This window comes from Brachyhypopomus gauderio, chromosome 3, assembly GCF_052324685.1.
Source record: "Brachyhypopomus gauderio isolate BG-103 chromosome 3, BGAUD_0.2, whole genome shotgun sequence".
Taxonomy (NCBI): domain Eukaryota; kingdom Metazoa; phylum Chordata; class Actinopteri; order Gymnotiformes; family Hypopomidae; genus Brachyhypopomus; species Brachyhypopomus gauderio.
This window is the reverse complement of record NC_135213.1, coordinates 20,393,212-20,420,231: the sequence shown is the minus strand read 5'-3', so window position 1 is coordinate 20,420,231 and position 27,020 is coordinate 20,393,212. Positions and strand designations below refer to the sequence as shown.

Sequence of the window (27,020 nt, the reverse complement as noted above, 5' to 3'; positions counted from 1 at the left end):
GCTAGTAAACCCCACCTCCTGTGTCTTCCCTGAATCTGTTTCAGTTGAAAAATATGATGTTTGCAATACTTTTAGGGACAAGATTACTAGTATAAGGCAGAACATTGCAACAAGCACTAATAGACCATCAACCCTTATATCAATTACTCAGCCTAACTGTAATATGTCTTATTTCCAAGAAGTTGACATGGTAACACTAATAACACTTAAATAAAGAGAAGAGAGGATTCTTGTACTTGGTAGTGATTCACAAAGGAATGATGTCCAGTCTTATTTAAGAAATTCACTCAGTTTGTCATGTTGAGCAAGCGGGCCCAGGTTTAATGGTCACGGTTCGCTATTGATTTCACATGTACATAAATCTCTAAATTCAATATTAATGGCAAACTGAAGTTGGGGCATATAAGACAAATGACAAAACTGTTAAATTAACACGTTTATTATATCTTTCTGCATCAAGTATGTGGCAAGTGGCAAGAATAAGACCACCAAGCAGGCTGATTCAAAAATAACAATTCTGACTTGAGTAACAATGCAAGAAATAAAGTGCTGCAGTATAGCATAAACAAATAATATCCAGATTTAGATTCACTTTCTAAGTTATTGTGACTGCGGAGGAGCTGTATATAGAGAAGCCCCGCCTCCCGTGAAGCAAGGGACACTGGGAAACCTCTTTCCGCGATGTTCTGTAAATGACACCCTGTTTAAAGTAATTAAAAGATCTGAAGTTCGGTTCTTAGTTTAAGACATATTTGAGAGAAGCAGTAGAGATGTTCTAGATGGTTTGTTGTTAGCCAAGGGAGTTACCAGAAGGGTGAAACTTAATCCAGTTATTGACCTGGCAGCGAAAATGACGAGAGAGCAGGTCAGAAAGTAGTGAGCAAAAGAAATAAAAAGGGTTGTTTTCCAAACATGAGTCTCTCTACCTGCCTCTCTGTTCACCCGACGCTACAACTGGTGTCAGAATGTGGGCCTCTGGATGATCTGGAGTGTCTGCGGGAACAGATCGAGGAGGAGATCCAACACGCAAGACGGGTGGAGAGGTCCCTCGAGCTACGTCTCGGTGCAGAGGAGCACAGCGCGGCGAAGGCTCGGAATGGGACGAGAGAGACGACGCCCACTGGCTACCCTCGGCGTTGCCACCGGCGATGACGGCTCGCAGACGCTGGTCACGCCGCTGACCAGGAAACCGGCTACTGCAATGCCACAACGGCACACGCTGGTCACACCGCTTAGGCTGCCGGAGTATGACGGGATGTCAGACTGGACCGAATTTGTTGCGCAGTTGAGGGTCGTGGCCGGATACATGGGATGGACGGATGACGAAACGGCGGCTCACCTATGCCTGTCACTTCGAGGGCCCGCCAGAAGGATTCTGGTGGAGACGCCGGCGGACGACCACAGCGACCTGGGCGCCCTACGCGAAGCGTTGAATGCCCACTTTGGCGTGCAGCCGTCGAGCACCATGGCGAAACAGAGGCTAGACACACGACGATGCAGGCGGGGCGAGAAACTATCGCTCCTGGTGTCGGATGTCTCTCTTCTCGTCCGCCAAGCGTATCCGACTTTCCCGGAAGTGGTACAGCGGCAGCTCATGCTGGATAAATTCATCAGCGCTCTGGAGCTTTTCGACCTACAGACACAGGTGCTCCTGCGCGAGCCCACCTCCTTGGACCTGGCGGTCATGGCGGCTGAGAGGATCGAGCAGGTGCTGACAAGGAACACCCCGGTTAACCGAACGACACCTGCTGCAGTTCAACGGTCTTCAACTCGCCTACAACCGTTTGCTTGCTGGCGCTGCGACTCGCCGGAACACAAAGCAGCGGATTGCACGGCGCAGGGGCGCAGGGATGCATCCGGGCTCCAGGGGTACAGACAGACCCCCCTGCGCCGAGGGACACCCTCGACGTTCTCATGCCGTCTAGGAGAGGAAGGTCAGTTTGTGACGTTTTCCTGTTGCGGGACTGTGCTAAGGGGTCTAGTCGATACGGGGTCGGTGGTCTCGGTAATTGACTTCGCTGTCCTTAAGAAGTTTAAGATAAAAGTTAGAATTCAGCGTGACGACCGACTTAATCTGTACTCTGTTACGGGACAAAGGACTACTCTAGTTGACTACGTTATACTTAGCGTGGATTTCGGGCGGGGCCCGTTTGTACACAAATTTTGGCTCGGCAGCATTAGCGACGAGTGTATTCTAGGCCTGGATTTCTTAAAGTGCACAGCAGCGGTCATTGACTGCAGGGGCGGGGAAATTACATTCGGGACCCCGCTTACGCAATTGCCTAGTGGGAACACGGACGAGGGAGGTTCGGCCGTCGCTAGCTGCGTTCGCCAGTTGTGGGAGCGTTGCACGGGTAGCCTGGACGAGACCCAGCGCGACCGGGTCTGGCGACTGCTGGAGAGTTTTATAGACATTTTTGCCGTGTCGGAGCAGGATTGCTCAAGGACACAGCTGGCGTCACACGAGATCGATACTGGTAGTGCGTCGCCGATTCGCTCTCGCCCTCACCGCCTCCCCTTTGCGAAAAGAGCCATAGCGGATGAACAGATTAGGAACATGGCTCGGGCAGGTATCATAGAACGGTCAAGCAGCCCGTGGTCATCCCCAGTGGTCCTGGCAAGGAAGAAAAATGGAGATTGGCGTTTCTGCGTAGACTATAGACGTCTTAACGCAGTAACGAAACTCGACGCCTACCCCTTGCCTAGGATGGACGAGTCGTTGGACCAACTGTTTTACCCATGAGGGCGGGCTCCCCTATGGAGAGGGTGGCCGTCGATGTCCTGGGGCCGTTTCCATTGACCGAGGAGGGAAATAGGTACGTCCTAGTCGCGATGGATTATTTTACTAAGTGGCCGGAGGCTTATGCGATCCCGGATCAAAGTGCGTCTACCACCGCCCGCGTGCTCGTTGATTAATTCTTTTGCCGCTTCGGGGTCCCGGAGTGCCTGCACAGTGACCAGGGTCGGAATTCTGAAGCGGAAACTATGACAGAGCTCTGTCGGATACTGGGCATTAGAAAGACCAGAACGACACCCCTCCACCCACAGAGTGACGGCTTAGTTGGGCGTTTTAACCGCACGCTGACTACGCAACTCGCGATGGTTACTGCTGGGCACCAGCGAGACTGGGACAGGCGCCTACCGGTAGTCCTCCTCGCATGCAGATCCGCGGTTCAAGAATCTACTGGGTTCACCCCAGCCTGCATGATGTTTGGCAGGGAGTTGCGCACCCCCGTCGACCTGGCGTTTAGCGCGCCCCCCTGTGAGGATCCGGAACTCGAGCCGGGCCCCCAGTTTGTGAGCGTCTTGCTCCAGAGCCTACGTGACGTGCACCACACGGCTAGAGTCTCACAGTCTGCGGCGAGCGTTAAACAGAAACGGGCGTACAACTCACGCTGTTCAGGGGATGCGTTGCGGGAAGGCCAGAGAGTCTGGCTGTTTAACCCCAAACGCTCAAGGGGCCTCTGCCCGAAGCTACAATCGAACTGGGTAGGACCGTACGCGGTTTTGGGAAGACTGAGCGAGGTAGTGTACAGGGTTAAGATTAGCGGTAGAAAGACTGTAGTGGTACACCGTGACCGCCTGGCCCCCTACAGACCCAAGTCACCTGGGACAAATACAGTCGGCATGACTGACTCCTCCCCCCGGCTTTCAGGATCACCTCCGAGTGTCGATGGCCGGCCATGGACGGAGGGCACTGCACCGGGCGCGAGACGGACTGACGAATGATGGACAAAGGAACACCAAAGCGATCCCGCCCCCTTGTCCCCTCGCTGTGCCCACCTCCACCACGACTGGCCTGGCTACCCCATCCCGACCCCGGAGGTCGCGGAGACCTCCCAGTCACTTCGTCGACTTTGAACTCGACCACGACATGCACTGTCACCGGGACAGTTGACTCTGGGGGGGGGGGGGGGGGGGGGGGGTTGGGGCTGTGTGACGGCGGAGGAGCTGTATATAGAGAAGCCCCGCCTCCCGTGAGGCAAGGGACACTGGGAAACCTCTTTCCGTGATGTTCTGTAAATGACACTCTGTTTAAAGTAATTAAAAGATCTGAAGTTCGGTTCTTAGTTTAAGACATATTTGAGAGAAGCAGTAGAGATGTTCTAGATGGTTTGTTGTTAGCCAAGGGAGTTACCAGAGGGGTGAAACTTAATCCAGTTATTGACCTGGCAGCGAAAATGACGAGAGAGCAGGTCAGAAAGTAGTGAGCAAAAGAAATAAAAAGGGTTGTTTTCCAAACATGAGTCTCTCTACCTGCCTCTCTGTTCACCCGACGCTACATTATGCTAGTTTTCAGAAAATGGGTGCAGTTTTCTGTGCTCTCTGTAAGCGCACTCGTGCCACCTTAAGTGGGTGATCAGTGGACATATTACTTTCAATCCAAACCATTTGAGGTACAGCACCTAATCATCCTAAAACAAACAACATCTGGAACCTCTGTTAATGTAGAACTGTTAACGGCACTATATATTTTTTAAAACAATGGCAATATTTGTGACTGTGGGCAGCAAAGCAGGTGCATCATCATCTTCGAGAACAGTGAGGACACCAATCTGGACACCTCTGGTCCGCTCATCCTCTGGATCGTTACCTGTAGAAAAGCTAAACACGGCTGTACAACAATCACCCAAAAAACAAGTTTGAGAGAAAGAATATTAGGGTGGGAAGGTGTGGTGGGGTTCATAGGCAGGGGAGACTTGTCTACGTATTTGATGTTATCAATTTGGAAAATATGTTGATTAGTACAACAAGCGCCGACATATTACTAAAAAAACAGGGTCTGTATCCAAAACTGCACACCGTGTTAAAAAATAATGCATCGCCATTAGATATGTGTACATTAATATAAGTTAGGTATTCAAGTCTAGTTTGGGATGCATGGATTTCTCTGGTGTGCAATCTGGGGCTAAAAAAAACTTGCCCGCAGGCAAAGTGCTGAAGTTTACTGCTTAACAAGCGGTTATGTAGCTAGATAGGTTAGCTAACTGGCTGTTTGGCTGGTTTAACGCTGTGTAGTTTATCCAAAAAAATAATATATTGTACACATTTAAGCATGTAACTACAACAAAGGTAGTATTTCAACCAAAATACTCACATTTGGATGTTAATATTCAGTTCAGAGTAGCGTAGGTCGCTGCTTCCCGCAGGTGAAATCCATTTCAAGATGTCCGGAGTCAAATTCTGGCAGAAATCGCAAACCTCGCCCCGTTCTCAACTAAGGAGTCAAATTGAGCATGCGCAGAGAAGTTGGCCTGGCCTTAACTAGGGTTCAACTACAATTTGTATATTTTGACAATGCAAGTTGTAAGGTCAGATCAACTTTTAACAAGAAACTCAATAAAGTAAGCTGATCCAATTACTTTGTTATGGTTTATGGTGCTATTAATCATTTTTGGCTCAGCTAAACTAAAAATCATATTAAGGCGAGCAATTTAAATTTGTTTTTACAGTGTACATCAGGGGTGGGCAATTAATTTTTACAAGGGGACACATGAGAAACCTGAATTGTGTTAGAGGGCCACACAAACAATAATGACATCATCACAGTGGCTCCGCCCACCTCACGCAAACTTCCGCGAACGGAGGAGGCACTTATACTTGCCCTGTCACATTCTGTGCAGTGTTCTCCGAAACGATGTGTGTTGGTATAAAGAAACACCCCTCAAAAACAGGGGAAGGAACATTTACCTGACCAATTTTAATGTTGCTTTTTGTTTCAGATTTGAAAAGTGCTGGAATTTAGGCTAAATACTTGAAAATGTTTAAAATTGTAACTACTTCGTTTCACAACAAATAGCCATCTGAATGAACAGTTTTCTTGTATTACGTTAACAAATACGAGCCTCTTGTAATTCTAGGACGAAACATGAGAGAACGTGAAGACGTTAAGATTGGGCGTTTTGAAAATAAACAACAATTAAATAATGTGATAAAAAAGCGAATTATTTCGGATCATTTCGAATATATGTATAAATATTTAACTTAATTAAGTATAACGTGCTGGGAAATATTGGAATGGACCTTGAAAGTGACGTATATAATAATAATAATAGAATTTTATTTATAAGCGCCTTTCAAGACACACAAGGACACTTTACAAGGGAATAAGCAACAAGAGTTTATATAAAACTAAAAATGATTAGAATAAATCACCAACAATTTAAAATAAATTATTAAATAACTAAAAACATTAGAAAGAAGCAGCAGATGAGAAAAGAGACACACACATACACACATATACATAAACACATACACATGTATAAATGCTTTAATTCCACCTTGTAAAGGTGTATGAACTGTAATGTTTGAATACATATTCCAAACTGTGTTACTAAGCAAAGTATGTAGTAAGATTTATTGACCACTAGGGGGCAATGAATGTCAATGTTAACTAAGCAGAAGTAGAGCATGTGGAAGTGTGATAAGAGCGCGAAGAGAATAAAGAGAGTTGAGTTATCAGTCACGGAGTCTGGACGTGGTTTTATTAGATTGAGCAGGCAACACAACATGGTGTCAGAGTGATTTGCGAACTCACAAAACGAAGAAAAAGGAAAGAAGGAGAAAATGGAAGCTTTCGGTGTTCCGACCCCACAGATGGACTGGCAAGCATCTAACCTGCCGGACGCATGGCGCCGTTTTAAGCAGCATGCTGAGCTAATGTTCTCTGGCCCGCTAAAGCAACAAACAGAGGAACAGAAGTGTAGCTTTCTACTATTGTGGATCGGAGATAAAGGACGGGACATAAGCAACACATGGACCGTGACAGAGGACGATGCCAAACTGTTAAAAACGTACTACGATGGCTTCACAGCATACATCACACCAAAAGCTAATCCTATATTCGCCAGATACAAGTTCCAAGAGAAGATGCAAGGCAGTGGTGAGTCATTTGAACAATTTGTCACAGAGATAAGACTACTCGTCAAAGACTGCAATTACGCCAATAGTGATGAAATGGTCCGAGATCGTATCGTTTTTGCCACAAACTCTCCTAGAGTAAGAGAAAAGCTACTGAGCCAAGGGCCTGAGCTAACGCTAGACAAAGCGATCGACATTGGCCGTTCTCACGAACTAGCCCAGCTTTAGCTAAAGGTCATGGCGAATGACAGCCACGAGGTGGATGCAATACACTGAAAACATTATAGGCCTAGCTCTACCAAACGACCTGGCAAGCCTAACGAAAGCCAGAAATCGTCCAACGAACGATGTGGTGCGTGTGGAGGCATACATAGCCAAATGAAAGAATGTCCAGCAAAAGGAAAAATGTGTTTAAAGTGCAAAAAATATAACCATTTTGCAAAAGTATGTAGAACCAAGTCCCATACTCAATACAGAAAAGAACACAAAGAGGTACACTCTATAAGAGAGACCCAAGAAGACACCGCCCCTGAGCTGTTCATAGACAGTGTTACAGCAGCCGAAGAGGAAGGCGAGGACAGTGCATATGCAGAAATAACACTGGGACCAAATAATGTGAAAATAACCTTTAAACTAGATACTGGAGCTCAAACAAACGTGATACCCACAAAAAGCTTTAACAAACTCATGCCCACCATACAACTGAACAAAGACACACACAAGCTGTATGGTTATGGAGGGGATCCACTGAAAGTGATAGGTTCCTGCAACCTTGTAAGCAGATACAAAAACAAGTCGACGGCGGAGACGTTCCACGTTGTAGACTGTAACAGCCCACCCATCCTAGGCTACAAAGCATGCAAAGCCCTCGGACTCATAAAAGTGATCTATGCAATTTCTAACACCAGTAACAAAGAGCTCACTGACCAGTCAGCTGATATACTGAGTGAGTACCCAGATGTTTTTAAAGGAATCGGTACATTCCAGGGTGAGTGCAGTTTTAGAATAGACCCCAGTGTAGCACCTGTAGTCTGTCCCCCAAGGAGAGTACCATTTGCTCTCAGGGACCGTCTTAAAACAGAACTAGACGACATGGAGAAAAACAACATAATTTGCAAGGTAACTGAGCCAACTCGATGGGTAAACGCATTGGTAGTATGTGAGAAACCAAAAACAAATAAACTACGAGTATGCCTGGACCCCCGACCACTAAACAAAGCAATAATGAGGCCATACTACCCGCTCCCAACGCTTGAAGACATAACATCCAAGCTGGCTGGAGCAAGATACTTTAGCATATTAGATGCTAGGTCAGGGTATTGGGCAATTAAACTCAGTGAGGAGTCGTCCCTACTCACTACTTTCAACACCATATTTGGCCGTTATCGCTTCCTCAGGCTCCCCTTCAGCATTGTTTCCGCACAAGATGAATTCCAGAGGAGGGTTGACGAAACATATGAGGGCCTTGAGGGAGTAGCTGGTATCGTAGATGACATCCTCGTGTTTGGAAAAACAAAAGAGGAGCACAACCGCAACCTCAGAGCTATGCTGCATTGTACCAAGGAAAGAGGTCTGAAACTCAACCCTGACAAATGCCGCATTTGTGTTGAAGAAGTCAGCTACTTCGGACACAAGCTCACAGCTAATGGACTGGAACCAGACCCACTAAAAATAAAAGCAATCCGTGAGATGCCGCCACCAAAAAACGAAGCAGAACTGGAGACGATTCTTGGCATGGTAAATTACCTTGCCAAGTTTGCCCCAAATCTAGCTGAGGTGACTGCACCACTTAGACACTTACTCCGACAAAACACAGAATTCAGGTGGGACATAACACATGAGAGAGCTTTTGAAAAAACGAAAGAGACAATAACAGCTGAGCGAGGCCAAGTGCTAGCCTACTTTGATCCAAAGATAGAAGTGACACTACAAGTGGATGCATCAAAACATGGTTTGGGTGCAACAATCATGCAAAAGGGTCGGCCAGTTGCATACGCATCAAAACTCCTCAACAGTACAGAGCAAAACTATGCTCAAATTGAGAAAGAGCTATATGCTGTCCTGTATGGATGTAAAAGATTTCACGAATACATATACGGACGAGACATAACTGTTGAATCGGATCACAAGCCACTCGAGTCGATACTCCGTAAACCACTAGCTCTTGCACCGCCCCGATTACAGCGAATGCTGCTGGCTCTGCAGAAATACAGCATCACTCACATCCACAAACCTGGAAAGGACATTCCGGTTGCCGACACATTGTCAAGGAAATCTGTGGATGATGAAGACAGTTCATTGACTGAGGACATGGAGACTCAAGTACACGCTGTCATCAACGCAGCACCAGTGAGTACAAACAGGCTATGTGACATCAAATTAGCCACATCAGAAGACGAGCAGTTGTCTGCCCTCAAACACACCATTTGGTCAGGTTGGCCAGAAATAAGAAGGAAATGTTCTCCACTCATCATTGATTACTGGAACCACCGCGATGAAATCACAGAGGCTGATGGAATCCTTCTGAAAGGTGAGAAAATAATAATCCTTCACAAGCTCAGGAAAGACAGGTTGCAACGCATACACACAGGACATTTGGGAATAGAAAAGAGTAAACACAGGGCTAGAGACATTATGTTCTGGCCAGGTATGAGCCAACAGATCGAAGAAACGGTAATGAAGTGTGACATATGTCAAAAATACCGTAGCTCTAACCAGGAGGAACCAATGATCTCCCATACCATCCCTGAGAACCCATGGCAGACTGTAGCAACAGATTTGTTTACTTGGAATTCGGAAAACTACATCATCATATGTGACTACCTGAGCAGGTATTTTGAAGTTCAGCGACTGCACAACACCACTACAGCTGCTGTAATTCACAAGATGAAAGGTGCCTTTGCCAGACATGGCATCCCAGAGAAGGTCATAAGTGACAATGGGCCATGCTACAACTCCAGAGAATTCCACCAGTTTGCAGATGCCTGGGGCTTCCAACACATCACTTCAAGCCCACGTTATCCCCAGAGCAACGGTTTAGCCGAAAAGACTGTTCAAACAGTTAAGCGAATCTTCACAAAAGCCAAGGAGGATGGAAAAGATCCCTACCTTGGCCTACTAGAATACAGAAACACTCCTATAGATGGACTGAAATCACCAGCACAGATCCTCATGAGCCGCAGGCTGCGTTCCGTCTTGCCCACGACAACAAAACAGCTGCAACCTCGGACAACCCCTCCGAGCACTCTCCGAACAAGAAGAGAGGAATGCCAGCGCCGCCAAAAGCGACACTACAACAAGGCTGCTAGACCCCTATCCATGCTGCCATCTGGAGCGCCCGTACGTTTTAAGCAGGACGATGGTCGGTGGCAACCAGCCTTAGTCATGCAACCAGCAGAGACCCCACGCAGCTACCACGTCAAAACTAGCGAGGGACAAACCTTCAGACGGAACAGACGACACCTTCTTCCAGCACACGGCAACCCACCTACACCCACCATGCAGCAACCCGAGATCAACAGGAACACCTCAACCATTACCGGAGAAGCACCAACAGAACAGAAACCCCAAAACACCCATGAATATGAACTGGACAATGCTGAGCTTAGAACAAGATCTGGTCGCATCATTAAACCAAGGCAGATCCTTGATTTATAATAGTAAATAGATAGGTAGAAAATTGAACAATAAATATACTCACATATGTACATATATGATACTGAGAGTATCAATGTTAGCAACTAACTATGTTAGTAATGTTCATATATGCAATTCACTACTGGTGTAACACTTTTTCAGTATATTCAGTATGCTTCAAGTTGTGCGTAAGACAGCACCTATTTTGTTAGAGGGAGATGTAATGTTTGAATACATATTCCAAACTGTGTTACTAAGCAAAGTATGTAGTAAGATTTATTGACCACTAGGGGGCAATGAATGTCAACGTTAACTAAGCAGAAGTAGAGCGTGTGGAAGTGTGATAAGAGCGCGAAGAGAATAAAGAGAGTTGAGTTATCAGTCACGGAGTCTGGACGTGGTTTTATTAGATTGAGCAGGCAACACAACATGAACCCTGCAAACATGACTTTGTTCATTGCGCTGAAGCGCGGCGCGCGCGCGAAGTTACAAAATTCGAGAGGTGCACGACCTTGCGAATCAACAGCGCGTGAGACCCTCTGCCACCGCGATTACATAATTTTCGCCGCGCGGACCCTGCGCCGCTTGCGCCGCGTTAAGTATAAACCTGGCTTAAACCTAGCTTTAAAGCACTTCTACGGCACTTTCAAGGTCCATTTCAATATTTCCCAGCTGACTCAGGTTCTCTCTAAGCTCGGTTTCTGGAACAGAAAACCCTGAGTTTTCATTAACTTTCATTTACTTACCCGGTTTCTGTAATTCCCCCCTGTTCAGTCAGCTATTTGTTGTGAATCGAAATACAGTTACAATTTCAAGCATTTTCAAGTACTTTAGCCTAAATTCCAGCACTTTTCAAACCTGGAACACAATGCACAATTAAAATTCGTCACGTAAATTTTCCGCCGTTTGCGGAGGTTCGCGCGAGGTGCAACGTTCACTCCCGAAAGCCTTAACTTGTCGCTGATCACCTAGTGTTTCTCGCACAGCTCTCACACACACGCAGGTACGTCCACACGGAATTAACACAAACGTAGCGCTTTCAAAATAAAAGCGTCACAGTATTGCACGCACGACATAGATATTTGTTTCATTTATGATTGGCCTCTCGCGGGCCGGACAGGGACGCACAACGGGCCGGATGTGGCCCGCGGGACGTAGTTTGCCCAGGTCTAGTGTACATGCAGGACAGCTTATTTTCACCTTCAAAACATCGCTAAGGTCCGAGATATGCTCTCTCCTGCTGACAGTTAAAAACTTGTTCATGCATTTATCACATCAAGGCTAGACTATTGTAACGCTATTCTATTTGCTCTTCCAAAGAGCTCTATTTCTCACCTACAGAGATTTCAGAACTGACCCACAGGAGAAAGAGATACAGGGCTGCCAACTCTCACGCTTGAGCGTGAGACACGTGCGGTCAAACTGGTATCACCAGCCACTTTAACTCAACTGGACATATATAGACTTACCCCCCCCCCCCGACTATATCTCAGATTTGCCATCAGTCCAGAGACCAGTCCATCAGCCCATTTGCACCATGCACTTTATCCCTGTCCCATTCCCCATTTATCTGCTATGTTATGGTGGGCATAACATTCACTTTGGGAATATCCTGGTCTTGACTGTGAAATCAGACCACATCATAAAATACATTTTTGAACAATTATGGCTCTAATCATAAAGATGAATGTGATAAAAACAATTGTGGAGGAAATTACATCATTCTGATTACAGGGGTGATAGTGGGAAAAATTCCTGAGCCTGACATTTTTTTGAGCGGGGGGGGGGGGGAGGGGGGTGTTGTGGAAGTGTACCATATTTTTTTATATTTAATAATTAATCTTTAAATTAATTAATAATAAATAAGTCAGGTACTCATTATGGTGAAATAAAAAAAACAAATTTCTATTAATATTCTGAGAAAATGCTGTAACCTAAAGATTCTGTTACAGAACACAATTAGACACAATATGTTAAAAACAGGCATGATTAATTATTTATTCATTACTGTTAGTAAATCAAAGGATACCCGACAACTCAAAGAATTATGCAAATAAAGTTTAAAATAATTACAAGTATTATGATTATAGTTAGTTTTAATATATAAAATATTTAATAAATATTTTGTGTTGGATTATTAGGACATACATTTTGTGCTTTTGTTCATGTATTACACCTTACGCCGTAAGGCGGCCATGATGAACCAGATCGTCTGACCACCTGTACCGGCTCAAAAAAAACACTTTCTTATAATTAAACTTCATCAGAATAAAGATAAAATACTGAATTTATCTTGTATCTACCTCTGAAGTTCTTCCGATGTCTGAAATACAGGCGGTCCCCGGGTTACGACGTCGATCCATCGTAAATCGATTTTCGGTGCAAATCGGAACATACGTACATTCTGTACGTAAATAACGTACTATACGCAGTTATCCTATCCTAAAGCTAGCCTTTTGGCAAATACCTTTATCCGTAGCTTCATTTAACTAAGGCTAAAGGCCTATCCTGATGCCGCGCACACCAAACAACAAATTCCGTTTACGACGCAGAATCACTTGGGTCCAAACGAGGCTTTATATGGTAAATGGGAGATGTGTAGTAACAGGGCCGGCGCTAGGGGGGGGCAGAGGGGGGCATTGCCCCCCCAAATTGTGTCTTTGCCCCCCCAAGCACAATGCAAGCAACGGCTTTTTTTATTATCTCTGAACCAATCACAAAAATGCATTTTGCTTTACAGCGTGAAGATATTTCCTTGCTTATTCCTGATTGGCTCTTTGAGTCATATAAAAATCGGCAGACCGCCCCAAACGGTTCACTTCGGCAGTATATGTTCTGTTAGTGTGAGTGAAAGACAGGTATACTGGTAAACACTCTTCTGAGTTTAAACTGACTTCCACATGGTAATATTTGCTTAACCGTGGTTTTTCGTTGCTTTAATGTTACTCACCTCTTACATAGGTGTTGCTTAAATTATTTTATTAGCCGTTAGCGGTTAGGCTAACTTGGTTCTCTTAAACCTGCGCGAACGGCGGAAGCGTTTAAATACTTGCCGCGCAGTGTTGTCCGAAACGATATGTGGTAATAAAAAACAGGGGAATGAACATTTACCTGACGAATTTTAATGTTGCTTTTTCAGATTTGAAAAGTGCTGGAATTTAGGCTAAAGTACTTGAAAGTGTTGAAATTGTAACTACTTCGTTTCACAACAAATATCTGTCTGAATGAACAGTTCTCTTTACGTTAACAAATACGAGCCTCTTGTAATTCCAGGACGAAACATGAGAGAACGTGAAGACGTTAAGATTGGGCGTTTTGAAAGTGTGATTAAAAAAGCGAATTATTTTGAGTATATGTATAAATATTTAACTTAATTAAAGTTTAACGTGCTGAGAAATATTGAACTGGACCTTTAAAGTGACGTACAAGTGCTTTAATTCCACCTTGTATAGGTGTATGAACCCGGCAAACATGACATTGTTCATTGTGCTGAGGCGCGGCGCGCGCGAAGTTACAAAATTCGAGAGGTGCACGACACCGCGCGAGGCTGCTCTTTCCCCCGTGCAAGCCGTCGCGGCTCATGGTTTAAACCACATATGTCAAAGTCAAAGCTCGCGAGCCAGATCCGGCCCGCGAATTGATTATCTATGGCCTCCTGGATGATATTGAATTACTATTAGAACCGGCCCGCAGGCTACAGCCGCCCGATGGTGTTTTGTACGCACAAACACTACATTCCCCACAATGCAACGGTAGCCCGCGAAGTCACTGCAGCGCGAAGCGTCGCGAGGGTCCGCGCGGCGAAAATGACGTAATCGCAGTGGCTCCGCCAGCGCAATGAACAAAGTCATGTCTGCAGGGTTCATACACCTTTATAAGGTGGAATTCAAGCACTTGTACGTCACTTTAAAGGTCCATTTCAATATTTTCCAGCACGTTAAACTTAAATATGTTAAATATTTATACATATACTCGAAATGATTCGAAATAATTCGCTTTTTATTCACATTATTTAATGGTTGTTTATTTTCCCCAATCTTAACGTCTTCACGTTCTCTCATGTTTCTTCCTGGAATTACAAGAGGCTCGTATTTGTTAACGTAATACAAGAGAACTGTTCAGTCAGACAGATATTTGTTGTGAAACGAAGTAGTTACAATTTAAAACATTTTCAAGTACTTTAGCCTAAATTGCAGCACTTTTCAAACCTGCAACACAAAGCAACATTAAAATTCGGAGTCGCGCACTATGGTCACTCGCGAAAGTATAAACCTAAATCAGCAGTCAGAGCAGACATCAACGTTCAGCTATCCCCCTTCTCAAAAATGACTAAACGTAAGGTGGACACTGAGAACGGGTTTCAAGCCAGGTGGGAGGCAGAGTACATGTTCACGGAGGTAAAAGGTAAACCTGTGTGTCTTCTGTGTGTCTTCATGTGATTTTTCTTTGAAGGAAGTTTGCTTTTATCTGTTTGCCTGTTGAAAAATGTTTTCACTTGAAATTACTGACAGATCCATAAGAAAATAGTGCTTTATTCATTTAAACATTAAATAATATACACTGTGTTAGGTCTTGGTTCAATAGGCTATGTGCAATCATTTCAATATGTTTTAATAAACATTGAACCAGTCCGGCCCTCGGCTTGTAGCAAATTTGTTTTTTTGGCCCTCTGTGTTTTTGACTTTGACATCCCTGGTTTAAACGATTCCTCGCCATCACAGCCAGTATTGTTATACTGTGCATAAATACCGCATTGTACCAGTACGTTTCATAACATCAATAAAAACTTCAATACTTTACCAGATTTTTTACCATTAAAGTGCAGTAGATTTCTTATTTTATGTACTTTCATATTTTTTTCTTTTTCAAAATAGAAATGTGACGAATACTCCCTTTTATATTAGATAATCTTTGTTCTCCATTTACATAATCAACATGTATTTTTTAATCATTGTGTTTTAAGTTTTAAGTTCAAAAATGTGCATTTTTATTTCTTTACCTAATACATCACTTTAAGCCAGTATCAATAGTCATCATTCATGCACAAATCAAGCCTTGAATATATTTCTGGCTTCATAAACATGACTATCAACATGCCCCCTCATTATGTTTTACTGCCCCCCCAAGCAAAGCAGTCCAGAACCGGGGCTGTGTAGTAACCACGGAAAATCGTAACTCGTGGACCACCTGTATGATGATTATGTCGATTGAATCGGAGCAATAATGTCTTCGGCACGACCAAACAAGTTGAAAACATAAACTGACCAAAACAAACTGGACTTAAGGCAGGAGGGAGGTAGCTTTTTTACGTAATGTCCGAAAATCAGAAGGCGGGATGACCCGCAAGTCAATCAAATGACACCGCCGTCATCCATCCAGCGCTGATGAGCGCCAGTGAGAGGATCATATTTCATCCTCAAAACAGATAGCACGCGCGCGCATGTGGTTTATTATTATGATTTGACGGATTTCCCCCCCAAAAAATTAAAATGACGGAAATCGTGGTGACAGAGAACTTTAACTCATGCATTAAACAAACCTTTTTTTTCTCGCGTATATGTCGGTACGCCGGAATTCCGGCGTGGCGCCTGAAAACTATCAGGCCTGTTATTACAAGAGAACTATGAACAGTGTGATTTAGTACATGTTATTCTGATAATAAGAAAATTGTATGATTCAGTATGTAACCATGAGCAACACTGTGTTTATTTCTTATGTAAGTAGCAATAACAGCGAGACAAAACATTTATGTTCACACTGTATAGTTTAATATCTATATAGAGATTGTGATTGTAGGGTTATTTTGTGGCATTTTTGTGAGAACTTTACTAACTGTTAGGCTAGTAAAATGTTACCCAGTTTTCCTGTCTAGCTAGTTAAGCTAACTGCTATCATCTATGAGAGGTCTGTTTTTGAGAACCATTGGAAGTTTCCCTTTGAAGTGCCCTTGTGAACCACCTCAGCCCCAGTCCTTGCCAAAGTATATGCACTAAGCTGACTGGTATTATTAATATCAATGGCAATTATAAATGCCAATTTTGTGATGTATTCAAAATTATTTAAATTAAATGTTCTGGGAATCCCACATTCAATATTTACATATTTTACATATTTATGTTAACATATTCAGCTAAATATTTCAACTTCATGAATCCACTGAAATGTTTTATTTTTTAAATTCCAGCTGTGATTTAGCCTAGCCAACAATTAATCATGAAATATTCTGGATATAAAGATTTGATATTTACAGCTGTATTTTATTACCTTTGAAGGTTTTCCAAAACTAGTCTCTGAAAAATATAAATATAAAAATCACATACAATTGATCACATAATTAAAATCAGATATACATACATGTGCACATACCTTTTGAAACCATGTACATCCACCCAGGTTGTAATGTTACTACATTGTTTAAATTAAACAATCTAACTTGCATCATTGAAAAATTAATTAAAAAACTAAGAATTATACAAAATGGTTCTCACAACTTGCTCTTTTCAAGATTTTATATTTGGCCAAGCTGTTTACATGTGTAAACTTACTTTGAAGCTTTCTAAATGTGCCATTAGATCCTTATGTACCAGTTATAACCTCTTTCAATGAAGAAAATAATAATTAGTAAGCAAAGCTTTGCCCATTGTTAGTTATAAATTAATATCTGTGCATTGTGTCCTCATCTGGATCGTAGTAGGGGTTCCTGTTGGCTCTGGAGACATTACTGACAGCCCCATATGCAGACCTGGAGGGAAACTGACTGCCGTAGTTCCTTATCTCACCGTAGTCATCATAGCTGTCCATCTGTAACAGGCACAACAATCAACTGGATGGTGAAACAACTGGTTGTAACCCCTTCTCTTTTTTTGTATATATAAAAAAGCAAACTTTTTTTGCATATTTGTCCTGTCAAATAAAATGTTTAAGATCAAACAGTAGAACCACGTCCAAGAGCATTGTAGTACAGGTTTGGGCCCCAACAAATTTTACAACACTTTAAATCTATTTAAATAAAATATTACAAATAAAATATATTATAAATTAAAAACATAAATTCTAGTTTGTAACTAGTTACAATTCACACCTGCTTAGGCCTTGGAAACCCATTTGAAGTCCTCTCTGAGAGATCTCTGGTCACTAGAGCACATCTACTTCCACTGTCTGATGTGTCCAGATTGGACGGTTGCCATCCAGCATTAGGGTTGGCCCGTGGGATTCTGGGAATTCCTACTGGTTTATTGAATTCCATATTAATTTCATCTTTGTCATGGTTGGTTTTCTTCGGCTTTCTGTAAAAGCAAAAAGTATGTCAGCAACACAATATTTGCTCAACAAATATGCCAGTAGTTAAATGTGCATTATACATGTTGAAATGAGAGCCTCACCTGAACCTAATCACTATCACTGCAATGAAGCTGCTCACAGACAGTGTGCCCAAAATGCAGGAGACCACAACCACAGACAGAAGATATGCTGGAAAGACAGAAGGTGAAGGGTCACACAGAGAAATGCCACCAACACATTGTGACAATGTACAGGCCATGATATACAATCAGCAGGTCCAATATGTAATTCGCCTTGTTTAAAATGAACTTACGTTCATTACAGTTGAAACCAGAGAGACCAAAAGAACATCTGGAAAGAAAAGTTTAAATTAGATTTGATGGTATGGTTACATGGCTATAAACCTATGGCTACACAGAAACCCTGTGAAGTAAACACCTTGTCACCCAAAACAACACTAATCACATTTTTTGTGCTTTCATTTTACATATGTGAAATCTTTTCACGGTTCATTTATGAAAGTGTACAGACAGGAACTCACCGCTCACACTTTTTGGAATTCACTGCTTTCTCACCACTGGGACAGGCTACAGAGAGAACACATAGTTGCTGCAAGATTAATACTGGATGAATATTTTTATGACATAGGAAGGGTGCAGATTGGTGTATCCTGTAGAAACAGGTGTAAGCTGATATAAGGGCTTACCTATGCATGCCCGGGTCATTCTTGTACTAATCACATATTCTGCTTTACAGCTGCAGGTAGCCAGGCCATCACTACTGTTGCATTTAGTGGTCGTGTTGTCACAATAATCGACGGAGCACAGGGTTTTAACTTAACAGGGATCACACAAGTTAGACATCTCCTCTGACTTTGCTTTCATATACAATGCAATTAATCATATTACAGGGATCAGTTACTTCCCACACTACTCGATCTGAATTATTTAGAGCAGCAGACACAGTGGACAGAGACAGGTAAGGACGTACAGGAAATCTTGCCGCCAGAGAGAATGCCATCGCTTGAATTAATAGCCTTCGTCACTGCAACATTCACTGAGTCCTCTGTGACAGATGATGTACTACTGAAGAAGGTGTCCACCTCTGCTGACACACCGTTTATTCGTGCTGGCAGCTCACTAGGAAGAACAGCCACATGCATGATGGGTAAAGGACAGTCTCACTGGGTCCTGCACAGTCAGATCAGAGGCCACCCACTGCATGCTCTGCTTTAATCTCTGACTGGTAACCATAGTTACTATGAAGGCCATGTCCCATCAACTTAATAATTATAGTCGCACACAGGAGTGTTGCTCACCTTAGCTTCAAAACTGTGGATCCAAGATATCCTGGCACAGAACTAAGAGATTTGTTGAGCTGAATTTGGAGAAATGATAGAATCCCATGTTAACTGATTAATTAGGCCTCCTTTAAATGTACCAACTTCAAAGCCTTTGTGGTAAACATTACCCACATTAAACAGAGGTCACAAAGTGTGATTAGTGGCTTAAATATTTTAAACTGCGCAGATTCAAACTGGTCTTACTGCTTCAACAATTTCTTGGGATGCGTTTTTGAATTCTTCAGAATGTCTTTGTTCCATTCCTTGTTTAAACGTAAGCTTAGTCAATTGTAAATCATTGGGGAAGGACTTTGCTGTAAATGTGAAAATAAGGATTATGAATGACAGGACTTGAAACATCAATGTAATATACCCTGTTCTACAACTACTGCTCTCTATAAACCAAATTACAATAAACATACAGTATTTCTGTATAATGGCAAAGTTTACGAGGGGCTGCATGGAGGAATATTAAACTGTTGAATACAGTCCTGCACTCTGTGTCCGGCAGACGCTAACATCCTAAGCATAGAAGCACAGAGGTACCTTCAAGACAGGACTTCAGATTGCTGTCATAGATCAGTCCTTTTTGACACGTGCATGTAAAGCCATCGACACGCTCCTCACAGGTGCTGTCTTGAGGACAGGGGTTTGAGGCACAATGACCTGCCAGATATGTCAGTAAAGAGAAAGAAGGAAGGGCACAGAGCAACATAGTTTAGAGAGTCTTGTAAAAAGGCTACAGTGTTGTACACCATAACCACTTAAATACTCTCAATCCAATCACAGAGCAATAGCAAATGCCACAATACATTTTTTAAATGCCTAAATTATAAATATGATTTACATGTCAAAACACAGATAATTTATAACTGGACAATCAATATGTTGCATGGATCTGTTGGAGTACTAGATACACATGCCAGTCTTCATTATGCCTTCTGATTTAGTTAGAAGAGGTAGTTTAATACTATTACTAGCATTCATAACAGGATGGCTGAATTCCCAATCATGCCTCAGCATATTTTCCCACCTCCCACTGGTCACACAAAAACATGAAACTGAACAGAACCTGGTGCAGAAGTTGGTCTAGTAGTGGTAGTAGTTGTAGTTTTTGTAGTAGATGTATTAGTTGGAGGAGTTCCAGTCGTAGTTTCAGTAGAAGTTCCAGTTGTATTTCCAGGAGGAGTAACAGTAGGAGTTCCAGTCGTAGTTTCAGTTGGGGGTCCAGTCGTAGTTTCAGTAGGAGTTCCAGTTGTAGTTTCAGTAGGAGTAACATTAGGAGTTTCAGTCGTAGTTTCAGTGGAAGTTCTAGTCGTAGCTTCAGTCGGAGTTCCAGTCATAGTTTCAGTCGAAGTTCCAGTAGGAGTAACATTAGGAGTTCCAGTCGTAGTTTCAGTTGGGGGTCCAGTCTTAGTTTCAGTAGGAGTTCCAGTTGTAGTTTCAGTAGGAGTAACATTAGGAGTTTCAGTCGTAGTTTCAGTGGAAGTTCTAGTCGTAGCTTCAGTCGGAGTTCCAGTCATAGTTTCAGTCGAAGTTCCAGTAGGAGTAACATTAGGAGTTTCAGTCGTAGTTTCAGTGGAAGTTCCAGTCGTGGCTTCAGTCGGAGTTCCAGTCATAGTTTCAGTCGAAGTTACAGTTGTAGTTTCAGTCGCAGTTTCAATCGTAGTTACAGTTGTAGTTTCAGTCGCAGTTTCAGTCGTAGTTACAGTTGTAGTTTCAGTTGCAGTTTCAGTCGTAGCGTCAGTGGATACAGTGGAAACAGTTGTAGGGGAACCAGGAGTGGTGGGAGTAGAATCCAGGGCAGTAGATGTGGGGGCTTTAGAAGTGGTGACATCTGTATCTAGTGAAAAAAACAGAAATGCTTTTTAAAAAATGAAGTAGAAATAAAAAAAATCAGCAATGTAATTGTTTTTTTGTGTCTAATGTCAATAATATTTTAACCACTGTTTTTATACATTATATATATAGTGGACCAGTCTGTCAGGAACTCCCGGGCCACTTTTTCTCCCCAGTCTGCCCCTGGACAAGCCACAGGTGAGACCGATGAACACACACACACACACACACACACACACACACAGACACACACACACACACACACACACACAACCACACCCACGGAACTACATAGACGGACATAACCAGAGAGACGTAGAGTAGACAACATGAGCACAACACACGCCCCAAGGGTATTTGTAGTGTTCTGTTAGGGACTGAATTATATATCAGAATGGAATTCCGCTGTATATTTTTACAAATACATGTATGAGAATTTGAGAATGGATGTTATATTTGGTTATGCTTTTCAATACTAACTATACTATAAACAATAAAGGTTAACACCCAGATTGAATCTCGAGTCTTCTCTTGATCTCTCTGAGATAAAGGTGATTACCTCTAGCAAATAATACATTAGATAACTTCTGCATTAGTGCCTCAACAGGAAAGGGTGATGAACTGATACTTTGTACTTTGATGCATTGTACCAGCGAACATTTTTACCCGCTTTTGTGTTTTAAAAGGAATTCCGTTCTGCGCAGTGAGACTGAATTGAAATAACAGCCGTGAATGCTGCCCATGTCAAAAACAGCCCATTAATCGGGAGCGAGTAATGAAATAATTCAAAAACATGGGACTTAAGTCTTGCCATTAACGGAGTGTCTATTTGCACCCGGGTACAAGTAGCATTTGCCACACAGCGAGGCTATTTTCACCCCTTAATTTAAAAAAAATGAAAGCGAACCCATCTGCGCATGTCTACCAATGAATGCGCGGGAGCGAAAAGGCGCAAATTCAAAGGAACCGAAACGGAGACAGTAGGAAATGGTAAGCAGAATTTGGTTAATAGTTATGTATAAAGGTCCATCACTCAATTTAACTTTACATTTTAAGATATATATTTAAGAAATAGTGTGAGAATTATTATCCAACGAACACTGATATATTTTTGAGCTAACAGGAGCATAATAGTGGCGAACGTAAAGTGTTACCGGGTGGGGGGTGTAAAATGGACACAGCGAGAAAAAAAAGACAGATTTCAAGTGTGCAGAAACAGTCTAAATGGTCGTTTGAACTAACCTAGTGAAAACCGGGACATTAAATGATTTTTATTTTTTGCCGGGACCGAATATTAAAAATAAGGAAAACCGGGACAGGTGGCAACACTAACTGGCGCTACAGAGCTTGGAGGCGGACACAAACGCTGAGGAGAGCGAGATTTATTAAGAGGAATGATCATGATCAAAGTCGTTCAAACAGGCAGGGGTCATAACGGGCGAGCCATCCAGGTTTGACAAATAAACAGGCATGACGATACTAAGAATTAAACTAAGACACCGAACGAACACTTTAAACCAAACGCGGGGTAAACGCATACAAACTAGAAAATCAGGCTACAGAAAACACAGACGACTGAGCAACGAAATGAGTAGAACTCACAGACCAGGAAGCGTAGAACACTGAACAAAGAGCATGAATAACAAGAGCACAACACGACCAAAGAGCACGAATAACAAGAGCACAACACGACCAAAGAGCATGAATAACAAGAGCACAACACGACCAAAGAGCATGAATAACAAGAGCACAACACGACCAAAGAGCATGAATAACAAGAGCACAAACTAACCAAATAGAACAAAACAACCAATAACCGATAAGTGAAACACTGGGACTATACTGTAAATACACAGAACTAAACTAGACACACAGGTGAAGACACTGATGACACGGGCGTGTCAGACGAGGGGAAACCATGGAGACAGACACGCAGGGAACAACACAGACACGAGGACAGGAACCCGAAGTGACAGAGAGGGGGGCGTAGCCCTACGTGACAGTCGCATTGCTATCTTACAAAAACAATTTTGTCCAGTCTATTTTTTGAGTTTTGTGTAAAATTATATAATTTTGTCTTTTTGTTCTCTATTTTTGTGTTGTTTCAGTACACACAAAGGACATGAATGTGTATAACAAAAGATGTACAGTCCTTTTGAATTAAGGTTTTTGCATGACAGAGTCAATATGCCAGACTTATAATGCAATGACTATTTTATATAAGCTAATATTTGTGTTTTCTCCCAAGAAGGAAGAAAAGCTAAAGAACATTTGTGAAGGATACTCCTTCGACAGTTGTGAGGAATTCCAGAGAGCACTGAGATTATGGAGTGAAGAGGGCTACCATCCAATGCACAAAATTAAAATTTATTTAAACATGATGTAAATAATAAAAACCCCAATTTATTTCTTTAAAAAATGTACAAACCATCCAGAAAAAATGAATTAAAAAGTCAAATCTGTCTTCTGCATTCTGTGAAATTAAATAAAATTAAAGAGGCTGCTAATGTACTGGGAGGAAGAATATTTGTATACATCATACTGTAACGCTGGCGACTGGGTGAAGGACGAGACACAGAATCCTGTTCGCTACAGACGTTTCTTTATTTGTCTTTACACATATAGCGCAGACAGTGCACGTTTAACACTCATATAGAGACACGTAAACTCAAACAACGACGAGCACAAGACACTGCGCGAACGCACATTAAATAGACAAACTACATAAACCCCACGTGATGACGAGACGAGCCACAGGTAAAACGAATTATCACAGGACGCAACCGCACCCACGGAGATCCACTGACGCAGACGACGTAAACACACGCCCAAAGGGAGGGGTCGGGGACCATAACGTGACACATACAATGTGGTGTACATATCAGGGTGCTACAGACAGATATTAACTTGTGTTACATTTTGTTTTAACATTATTTATCACTGGCAGTGTATATTACATGTAGTATTTACCATGTGATTACTGCCATTAGCGGTAAGCGACTTAGGATAATTAAATTGCTATTTAAATTCTAAGCATGGTAAAGAAAAAGACTCACAAGTGAAAAACAAAATTCAAACAGGTCTACCCCATAACCCCAAATAAAAGTATCTTCACTTCTTGTAAAATAATTTGTAAGTAAAATGGAACACAAAAAAATAGTACTAATCTTTGATAAATCAAAATGTTGGGTGCAAATAGTACACACTGCTACGTATAGCCGGGTGCAAATAGCACACACTGCTGCATATACCCGGGTGCAAATAGCACACACTGCTATGTAAACCCGGGTGCAAATAGCACACACTGCTGCATATACCCGGGTGCAAATAGCACACACTGCTATGTACACCCGGGTGCAAATAGCACACACTGCTGCATATACTCAGGTGCAAATAACACATACTGCTGCATATACCCCGGTGCAAATAGCATCTGCCTTTCATTAAAGCCAAATCACTCATGGTGAAGATGTTGATGCGACATAAAAATATAATTTCAACAATGCTTTAAAATGTACTTTCCCCTGTATCGTTTCGTCTAGGTCTGTCACCAGTGTTGGGGTAATTACTCTAAAAAAGTAATCCATTACTCATTACTTATTAAAAATTGAAATGGGATTACTTTACTCATTACTTGCTGGAATATGTAATCTAATACCTCATTACTTTTAAGTTACATCCTGAAATCCATACAAATACACTCAAATTTACAAACATCTACAAACATATCTGGAAAGTACAAATCAACTAATCTTTCAATAGTTTATTTAGGAACAGATCGTACCAGTAACACTTAACGTGTATAAAATGGATTTCACTTTTCACTTTACTTATTTTAAAGTAAAGATTTCACGGTACTTATTTTCCGTGAACAAGAAAAATGTCCAATAAAACCTTCTTTAGTGAGACATACTCTGAGCCCTCAAATGTTTTTTTGAGCTCACACTCCATGTTATCATAACATGTGTCCAAATAGCTTGCAAATGTTTTTCGGTCTGATGGCGGTACACTTTTGCCTGTGACGGGAATCTTGTTCAGTATGTGTCTAAAAGACGGCGACTCGACAGTAGACAGTGGTAGGATTTCCTCGACTATGTATCTTGCAACAAGTCTTTTCATTTCACCGTTTGTTACCTTCCTTCCTGCCGGTGGATGAAAATCCAGTTTAGCTTGTTTGGGTGCTATTGGGGCACTCTCTTCTTCGATACAGGGGTCTTTAGCGACAAGTATTGTTTTACCGTGCACCCTGATTAAGTGCTTCGACAAATTGCTTGTCGAGTTTGCTGCAGTTGAAAGGTGCTTTCGGCTTGGACATAACTCACACTTCACTGTAATGTTTTTTATCTTTGCGTGAAACAAATTCAAAATAATGAGAGTATCTCCATCTGTGAAAACATCCACTCTCCTCCTCTGCCATTGTTGCCAAAGGGCGCTGCGCTTATTGCGCGCCTCACGTTCAGTCACGTGACATGCACGGTAGTCAGTTACAGCAAGGCAGAAATTACGCAGAAAACAGCTTCAGGAATTCTTTTACATTTCGGCCATTTAAGATAATATTTCTATATAAAAATCGGAACAATGCAAGTTACAGTTTTTTATTAAGATAGTAACTGTAATGTGATTACAAAATATTTAGCTGTAATGCGTTACATTACTTCGTTACAGAAAAAGTACTCATATTACTGTAATGCGTTACTTTGTACCGCGTTACCCCCAACACTGTCTGTCACTGAACATGCTAAAATGACAGCACGGGTTAAGTCAAATAAAGTTTAACTCAATTCGCAAATCTCTCAGTAGTTAAGAATAAACACTATTGGGATGCAACATCAAGTGACGTACTAGAATAATAGGAAATGCAAATGTATAACAAAATAATGATGACCCATGATAGTGTGATAGTGTAAGGTAGTTCTGGTCAAAATAGAAAACTCTGCAATGCTGTTAACTTCTTAATAAATAAAGCCTTCTAAAAAAATATATATTATATAAATATATATTATATATTATAATATATATAATAATATATATTATATATATTATATTATATTTATATACACTACCACATATACCAGCCGGTTCATAAGAAGTCATCACTAACCTGCTTTTACCGTCGTTGTCGCTACCAACAGGCATAAAACCATAATTCGTTTCACTGTACCCATTTTTGTAGTCTAATGCTAAAGAAGCAACCTTTTCGTAGAAGCTCGCATTCATAATGGATCAGAGGAGCACATACTCACAGCTATAGAGTAAGGAAAGAAAGTGGTGGGCGGTCAGACACTTTAGCCACGCCCCTCGGAGGCTCACAAACACCTGACTATCCCAACAACAAGAGTGAAAGCCCATGAGCTAATCCTACCAACCCCCAAAGCAGACAAACAAATAAATAAATGTAGCAATTATCGTTCACCTGAAAGGATGCTGGTCCTTGCATTATTTATTAGGCAAAACAGACAATTTAAACTCAGGCATGATATGAGTAAAGTCAAATGTATTTATATAGCACTTTTTATAAAAGCCACTGTCACAAAGCAACTTTACAGACATCAGGGTCCAAGACCCTGTGACCAAGCCATAGAGGCATGGGAAGGAAAACATCCCTAAGAGCATGAGGAAGAAACCTCACAAGAAACCTTAAAGTGGGAACCCATCCTCCTCTAGTTTACACTAGACAGCTCAGCAAGAACAAATATGCAATAAAGAACAAAATAAGCATTAGATGTCTCCTCTGTAAGTTTGCACTCTTTGATGATTAAATTTGAATTAAATTCAGCGCAACACAAGACATATTCTAAAGCCTTCTATTTCCAGGACTACAAATTAAATGATCCAATTCAGGTTTGCATTATAACATAATTATGCAGGTTTGTTTACGAAAGACATCAGCTTAATTAGCTGATTTTTATCAATTAGGCTAATCAACTGATAATCCATTTCAGACTGGGAGGCCTGATAATAGACATGGATCAAATACGGATAACTCCATATTTGATCATTCAAATTCAAGAAATAGGACAGGATTTTGAAAATCTTGAACACATTACAAATTTGCCAATTT

The 27,020-nt window shown here is 42.1% G+C and overlaps 1 protein-coding gene across 2 annotated transcripts; it reads right to left on the bottom strand.

Moving 5' to 3' along the window:
* Positions 1-16,208: 16,208 nt before the first annotated feature.
* On the bottom strand, positions 16,209-26,191 carry muc13b (mucin 13b, cell surface associated). 2 transcript variants are annotated; one of them, XM_077000187.1, is made up of 12 exons: positions 26,061-26,191; positions 20,193-20,963; positions 19,667-19,786; positions 19,325-19,434; positions 19,097-19,155; positions 18,769-18,917; positions 18,485-18,613; positions 18,320-18,365; positions 18,092-18,129; positions 17,880-17,967; positions 17,579-17,783; positions 16,209-17,298 (listed from the first exon to the last, which is right to left on the bottom strand). In XM_077000187.1, exons 1-12 carry the CDS (start codon positions 26,122-26,124, stop codon positions 17,152-17,154), a joined length of 1,926 nt encoding a protein of 641 aa, XP_076856302.1. In that variant the 5' UTR covers positions 26,125-26,191; the 3' UTR covers positions 16,209-17,151. The 2 variants fall into 2 exon arrangements, with proteins under 2 accessions (XP_076856302.1, XP_076856303.1); XM_077000188.1 differs by lacking the exon at positions 26,061-26,191 and adding an exon at positions 25,094-25,449.
* Between the last annotated feature and the right edge of the window lie 829 nt (positions 26,192-27,020).